General features: G+C 33.9%; 1 protein-coding gene across 1 annotated transcript; it reads left to right on the top strand.

Moving 5' to 3' along the window:
- The first annotated feature begins 7,772 nt into the window (after positions 1 to 7,772).
- Positions 7,773 to 8,186, top strand: LOC124244746 (proteolipid protein 2-like). Its single transcript, XM_046671546.1, has one exon. It carries the CDS (start codon positions 7,773 to 7,775, stop codon positions 8,184 to 8,186), a length of 414 nt encoding a protein of 137 aa, XP_046527502.1.
- Positions 8,187 to 8,521: the final 335 nt, after the last annotated feature.

The following is an 8,521-nucleotide window of genomic DNA, read 5'->3' as shown; positions in this document are numbered from 1 at the left end:
GATTGTTAGGGCAGTGAAACTATTCTGTATGACACTGTAATGGTGGATACATATAATTATACATTTGTCCAAACCCATAGAATGTACAACAGCAAGAGTGAACCTTAAGGTAAACTATGGATTTTAGGTGATAATGGTGTGTCAATGTTGGTTCACCGATTGTAACAAACATATCACTTAGGTGCAGGATGTTGACAGTGGGGAAGTCTCTGAGTATCAGGGGCAGGGATGTATGGCCGCTTCCTGTACTTTCCACTCAACTTTGCTGTGAACCTAAAACTGTCCTGAAAAATAAAGTCTATTAATTTTTTTTCAAAAACGTATTTAAAACTGCTATTTGTGAGTTATTTAGTATGTTTTACAGCATGTTGAAACTTAATTTCTTAGCCACTCAGAGATGGTTTGGAATTTCACTTTTTTTTTCATACTTTTATAATGTTAGATGATAACACAGTACTATCAAAAGATCAGATAACAATATTCCTTCAAGGAGACAAAAGAACTGTAAGAACATAAGTATACTTAGGAGATGCACAATGTGACTATACACACCATATGCTTTATATAAATCTTTGATCTCTTATACTAGATACTAGAGAAAGGAAAGTTTTCCCAGCTTCCTCCTGGAATACAAGTGAAAATAGTACAGGGTCTTTACTTGTGTATTAAGACAGATACACACAAATACATATAAACACATGTAAATTCACAGACTATGAAGTCAGAGACCTTGTTTGAAATTATGTTTCTGTAGTATACTAGCTTCCTGACATGTATTAATTAATTTATATTCTGAGGCTCAATGTCTTTATCTGTAAAACAGAGATATGTCAGAGATTTATGATAAATTATAATGAGATAATCAGATAAAATTCTAGAACATGCAAGGCACATAGTAAGGGTTTAATAAGCACTGATAAATATAAATATTCATTAAAATTATAAATATTAGCTTTAATTATTACATTCATCCAACACCTTTCTCTGACATTTTATTCCATATAATTTATAGAATTTAAAATAAATATCTTAGTGAAATATGTATATTTGTCTCAACTATGAAAAACTACAAAAAGTGTGTTTAATTAAAAGTTTTAATCTTTTGGAACGCTTTGATTTAAAAATCTGGTCATTAGATTTTAATAGTGAGAAACTGAATATGAAGTGAACAATACACTTATAAATGATTGTCTTTTTCTCTTTCACGAATGCCAGTTCTTAGTCATCATGAATGCATTCTCCCTCTCCCACTTCCCTGTTCAGTGAAAAATGCATAAAACTCAAGTTTATTTAGAGTACAAGCAATTGAGATAATCAAATAATTGAAAATTTTCTATACTTTATATTTGCAAAGGAAATGTCAATCAAAACAAATTCCAAAAAGGCAAGTGATTTGGAGAAATTGAGTTTTTTTCAATTGTCCAGGTTATGCTTTCCACAGTCTTTCCTATAGCTTCCATGAACAGTCATGTTCATGTCAATACATGATGTTCAAAAAGATGATGTGGAAAAACACTAAAATCTTTAAATTATTCTGAATAATGTAAAAACATGCAGTATAATTTGTGCTAAATAAATTATGTAAAGTATAATTTATTGTACTTTATTTTTGTCAACCTACATATTTCAAAAAATACATATACTATATGTGCAGAGATTCTGAAACTATTCTTTGCATAGACTAAAGAGCTGGATTACACGGTAAGACTATATTCCAACTAGCCTTATCTGAAACAGAAGATATATATCTTGAGCTGTAGTGATGATTGAATATGAATTCTGAGAACTTGAATACTGGTATTGAGGGGCAATATATTTTAGAAACATCTGAGGAAAGATTTTTAGCTTTTCAAATTTAGTCTTTAAAAACTAAGATGTACCATGTATATTCATGGAAATATTTTGTATTCTTAAAATACCTTTAAATGAACATGACTTCATTGAAAATAATGTGGGTAGATTGAATCATCTTGCTGAAAATAGAAAGCAGAGGAATTTATATAAAGGATAAAGGACTTTTAAAAAATAATTTGCTCGCAATATATATGTCAAATCATTATGCCGTACACCTTAAACTTATACAGTGCTGTATGTCAATTATATCTTAATGAAACTGAAAGAAAAAATTTTTGCTGAAATGCCAACTGCTTCTCTTCATAAAGTAAAGAAGGAATCTGAAAGAAATATAAGCTAAATGAAAGTATCTTTTCCAATTAAGACTAAATTAATAAGGAGATAAATCTTATTGGTGCATATAAAAAGCAATATTAATAACTAACGTTTACTTAGAGTTTTACAGCTTACTAAATTATTTCTTATCAATTGTATATCTTACTTACTTCTCACAACAACCATCTGAGGGATGCATTATCATAATCATCATATTCCAGATGAGAAATTTGAGACTCAGAAAGGATATTCCCCATTTTCATCATTTAACTTTTCTGCCAAATCACAACAAAAATAATTTTCCATTTCTTTAGGCAGTAAGAGCTGTTTTCTGGTTTGTAGTTTTTTTGGTTTTTTTTAAGTCTCATGGGAAAAAGCAGTCATGAATAGGTGGCAAGGGATACTGTTTCCTCCACCATTGACACAGCAAGCTATGATGGCTCATACTGTCTTGTTAGGACTAAAAACAACCTAACAAAATTCTCCACTATTCTGAGATCCAGAAATAGATATCAAGTCGATCCTGTCTCCCTCAGGAATTTAGGCTGGCATTTAGGGAGTGGGAGTGTGTGTACTGTGGTATTAGGGGTCACTCTGATGCTCAGCCCCACTGATGTTTACTAGAATATTAGTTTTGGGGAAGTATGGGACAAGAAAACAGGCTAGAGGTCCCAAAATGTAAGAAAAAGCACAACAGAGGGGTCCACACAGGATTTCAAATTTCATTCAATCTACTATTTCAACTAACCACCATAGAAGGCTTTCTCTTTTGCTAATGTGAGATTGCCTTGTATTTGAAGGGCATACGTTTCAGTCACTACCCAGCTCTCAACTTGTTCTGTAAGCCAAATAATTCTGTTTTTAGAAACATGTCAACTACTTTAGTTTTCTGACAAAATTAGATTAAGATATGTGACTGGGGAGTGTGAGATGAAATACTTCCAGTTCATGAATCCAGAGAACTTATATTGAAGATTTGGAAAAAGAAGTATTAGCATGGATAAAGAGAGGCATTACATAATTAAAAATGGGTAACTCATGAAAAGATGTAACAACCCTAAATGTATGGGCACCTAACAATACGGCTTCAAAATATATGATGCACAAACTAATAAAACTAAAGGGAAAATCCACAGTTATATATGGACACATCAACACTTGTTTCTCAGAAATCGATAGAATGATTTAATAAAAAATCAATAGGGTATAAGAGAACAATACTATCAACCAACTTGACCATATTTACATTTATAGAATATTCCACCATCAGCAGAATACATAAGTTTTTCAAACGTACGTGGAACATGTACCAAGATAGATCACAGTCTGGACCATAAAACAAGTCTTAACAAATTTAAAGAATTAAAAACATACATAGAATAGCGAATTCACAGAGACAGGAAGTAGAATAGAACTTACAAGAGACCGAGGGGAAGGGAGAGTTATTATTTAATGGATGCAGAGTTTCTATTTGGGATGACGAAAAGCTTCTAGAAATATATAGTGGTGATAGTTACACAACATTGTGAATGTACTTAACACCGAATTGCACACTTAAAAACGTTTAAAAATGCAGGGGAAGGGGAGTAAGGCATGGGCACAGGGAGTGAAGGGGAGCACTTATGTGGTGACGGACAAGAAATAGGTACAAGTGAAATCTCACATTGATGTAAACTATTATGAACTCAATTTAAAAAAAAAGTGGATGAAATGAGAAAGAGTTGTCAAGTTATTAAGTTAAGCAACAGAAGAAGTAAAATTAATAATACGACTATCAAACATTGGAAAAGAACGAGATGATTGTAGCGTAAGAAGGCTAAATACTCATTTTTAAAAGTGGAAAGTCAATAGATATTATCTAAAGTTGATAAATCAAGAAATAGAGGTAAAAGTCTATTATTTAGAGCAGCGGTCCCAAATCTTTTTGATCATACAACCCTCTCAGGAAAATATTTCAGAACACAAATCCCTAACATTTATACTTTTACTTATTTATATTCTATGTAAACTTACGACTATACTAATCTATTATATGTATATGGTAACTTACACAAAAATACAAAATAAAAGTATACAAGAATTTAAAAAAATGTTTAAAATGTAGGGGCAGGCTTGTGATTGGTGATTAAGTGTGGTGCGCTCTGCTTTGGTGGCCCAGGTTTGCAGGTTCAGATCCCAGGCACAGACCTGTGCCACTCATCAACCATGCTGTTGCAGCGACCCACATATAAAGTGGAGGAACATTGGCACTAATGTTAGCTCAGGGCTAATCTTCCTCAGGAAAAAAAATGTTTAAAATGTAAATTTTATGTTATATATATTTTAAAACAATAGAAGAAACCAGTTGGTACCCCCCCCCCCGCCCCCACACACACACACATAGTATATTATCTGACCAGGACAGAATTAAACAAGAAAACAATAGAAAGATATCAGGAAAAGTCTCAAATATTTAGAAATTAAACAACACACTTCTAAGTAAACCATATGCCAAAGAGGCAATTTCAAGGGAAATTACAAAATATTTTGAACTGAATGAAAACACAACATATAAAAATTTGTGGAACGTAGTCAGTACTTAGAGGAAAATTTACAAAACTGAATGCTTAGATTAGAAAAGAACAAAGGTTTAAAATCAATAACCTAAGCTTTCAGCTTAAGAATCTAGAAAAAGAGGAGCAAATTAAATGCAAAGCAAATAAAGGAAGGAAATAATAAAGATAAGAATGAAAATCAATAAATTTGAGAACAGAAAAATAATAGAGAAAACAACGAAACCAAAAGCTGATTCCTTGAAAAGACGAGTAGTATTTATAAATCTCTAGCCAAACTAACCAAGAAAAAAGACTATGCAAACTACTAACATTAGGAATGAAAGGGGTCCATTGCTAGAGACACCACAAACATAACAAGGACAATAGGGGCATATGATGAAAAAATTGATTCCCAGAAATACAATAACTTAGATAAAATAGAACAATTCTTGTGATGAAAGACACAAATTAACAAAGCTCCCCCAAGAAGAAATGGATAATCTGAATATCTTCTAAAGAAACTGAACTTATGGCTTAAAACTTCTGACAAAGAAAACTCTAGGATTCACTAATGAATTATATCAAACACTTAAAGATATTATAACAATTCTACACAAACTCTACCAGAAAATGGTAGAAGGAACTCATTGTGTGAGTCTAGTGTTACCATGAGAGTGAAACAAACAAAAAAGAGAAAGAAAAAGAAGAGAGAAAAAAGAAAGAAAGAGAATATAAATATAGACACAGAAAAACCTTTAAAATTTTTATTAAGTTGAAACCAACAATATAGAGAAAGGGTAATATTTTATGGTAAGTTGAGTGTTTATCCAAGGAATGGAATGTTGGTTTAACATTTAACAATCTATGTAATTTACCATAGTATCAGAATAAAAAAGAAAAACCACACAATCATTTCAACAGATGCAGGAAAAACATCCATATTTGAATTTTTTAAAAGTTTATCAAACAAAGAATAGAAAGAAACTTCCCCATTTTAATAGAGGGCACCTGTAACTAACATAATGGTGAAAGACTGAATGTTTTCCCCTATGATCAGATACAAGGAAAGGATGTCCACTCTCATTGCTTCTATCCAACACGGTACTGGAGGGCCAAACCAGTGCGATAAGACAAGAAAAAAAAATAAGATAAATACAGATTGAAAAGAAAGAAGTCTGTCTCTATTGGTTGACAATAAGTGGAAAAACCCAAAGAATACATAAAACAGCTATTGGGACTAATAATTTAAGAAAGTCACAGGATTCAAGATCAGTATACAAACATCAATTGTCCTTCTATAAACTAGAAAAAACTGTTAGAAACTAAAATATGAAAAGAATAGCATAAAACAATAGCATAAAAAATGAAATAATTAGGTATAATCTAACAACATAAGTGATAAAAATTATAAATTATTGATGTAAGAAGTAAAAGACCCAAATAAATGGAGAGTATACTGTGTTTATGCATTGGAAAGCTTAATATTATTAGGATGTCAGTTCTCCCCAAGTTGATCAATAGATTGAATGTAATCTCAATCAAAATCTCAGCAAAGTGTTTTGTAGAAATTAGCAAGATGATTCTAAAATTTACATGGATAAACAAAGGCCAAAACAACCTTGAAATATACTACTTACACTACTTGATTAAAACTTATTATAAAGCTACAGTTATCAAGATAGTGTAGTACCAGTAAAAAAACAAACATATAGATCAATTGAATAGAATACTGAGCCCAGAAATAAACTCATACAAAATTAGTCAATTGATTTTTGACAAAAATGCCAAAGACATTCAATGGTGAAAGGATAGTTTTTCAGCAACTGATCAAACAATTTGACATCCATATGCAAAACTAAAAAAGAACTATCTTTCTATTGTTGACTTATAATATAATTTTATTATGGTCCATTAACATACTTTGTATGATTTGTGTGTGTGTGAGGAAGATTGTCCCTGAGCTAACATCTGTGCCAATCTTCCTCTATTTTGTATGTGGGTTGCTGCCACAGCATGGCTTGATGAGCAATGTGTAGGTGCACGTCCGGGATCTGAACCTGGGAACCCAGGGCCACCAAAGCAGAGCACACTGAATTTAACCACTACAGCACTGGGCCAGCCCCAACTTTGTATGATTTGAATTTAAATTAGTCAAGGTTTGCTTTTGCTTCATGTATTTTATTTAAAGCCTTGTTATTAGGTGCATACCCATTTAGGATTGTTGTGTCTTCTTGGTAAAGTGACCATTTTATAAATCTGTAATGTCCTTTTTTATCCTGAATAATATTGCTTGTTCAGAAGTCTATTTTCTCTGATATTAAAATAGCCACTCCAGGTTCTTTTTGATTGTTGTTTGCATGGTACATCTTTTTCCATCCTTTTACTTTTAACCTATCTAAGTCTTTATATTTAAACTAGGTTTCTTAAGACCAGTATGTAGAATTTTTTTTTAATCCAATATGACTACTTTGGTCTTTTAATTGGTGTGTTTAGACAATTCACATTTAATGTAATTATTGGTGGTGTTGGATTTAGGTCTATTATTTTACTATGTGTTTTCTGTTTATTCTGTCTGCTTTTTTGTTCCCCTGTCCCCCTTTTCTTGTCTTCTTTTGGACAGTTTGAATAGTTTTCGTATTCTACTCTATTTTTTCTGTTGCTTTACCTCATGGAGCTTATTATAGTATCTGCTTTAAAGTCTTTGTCTTATAATGTCTATTCAACATCTGTGTCATCTCGGGGTTGGCATCGGTCGTCTTTTCCCTTGAGAATTGGTCGCATTTTCCTGGTCCTTTGCTTATCAAGTAATTTTGGATTGTATTCTGGACTTTTTGAATATTAAATTATGCAGATATGAATCTGTTAAAATTCTCTAAGGGATGTTATTCTTTATTATTATTATTAATATCATTATTACTGTTTTAGCAGGTGATCAACCTGTTGACTTCAGACTGCAAGTTTGTAAAATCGCTTTCTAGACGTCAGGCAAGACAGCTGGGTGTGCAGTGTCCTGGGACCCTTGAGCAAGCCAGCAGATCCTCTGTGTCCCCAGGGACTCCAGCCCACACCATGGCGGATTCCGAGCTTCGCTCGGCCCCCGGCTGCTGCGTCCACTGCACCAACTTCTTGCGCAGCCAAAAGGGAATTCTCCTGTTTGCTGAGATTATATTTTGCCTGATGATTGTGATCTGCTTCAGTGTCTCAGCACCAAAATACTCCAGCCTGTCGGTGGTGGAGCTGATCCTTGCTGTTTTCTTTTTTGTCATCTACACGTGTGACCTGCACCCCAAGATACGATTCATCAACTGGCCTTGGAGTGATTTCTTCCGAACCTTCATAGCAGCGATCCTCTATCTGACCACCTCCATTATTGTCCTTGTTCAGAGAGGACACCGCTCCAAAATCACCGCAGGGGCACTGGGCTTAGTTGCCACGTGCCTCTTTGGCTATGATGCCTATGTCACCTTACCCTGGGAGAAATAAAGACATATAGTAGCCTCTACTGAACTGCAGATGGCCCGGTGTAGGTGAACTCTCTTCATTTCTCTCTGCAACCTGTAAATAACTCCTCCATCGAATTAATCCCTCTCGGGCCCTACAACACTCCCAGCCAACTCCCAGCCCCTTTTGAGGTAAATCTGCCTTTCTCGGGAGAATTTGTCTTCCAGCCGGCCATTCAACCCTCCTGGGTGTGGCCACGTTTGTGGGTGTGCCTAGGTCCCCCTTCCTTCTGCAGCATCCAAAAGGAGACGCCAGTTTCGCCTGGACTATGCCCCTACTTAAGCCACAAACTGAAGGAGGAAGGTGCGTCAGATTTC

The sequence above is a fragment of the Equus quagga genome, chromosome 9 (genome assembly GCF_021613505.1).
Source record: "Equus quagga isolate Etosha38 chromosome 9, UCLA_HA_Equagga_1.0, whole genome shotgun sequence".
NCBI lineage: Eukaryota > Metazoa > Chordata > Mammalia > Perissodactyla > Equidae > Equus > Equus quagga.
Note: the sequence above shows the minus strand (reverse complement) of the source record. Positions and strands in the feature narration are given on the sequence as shown.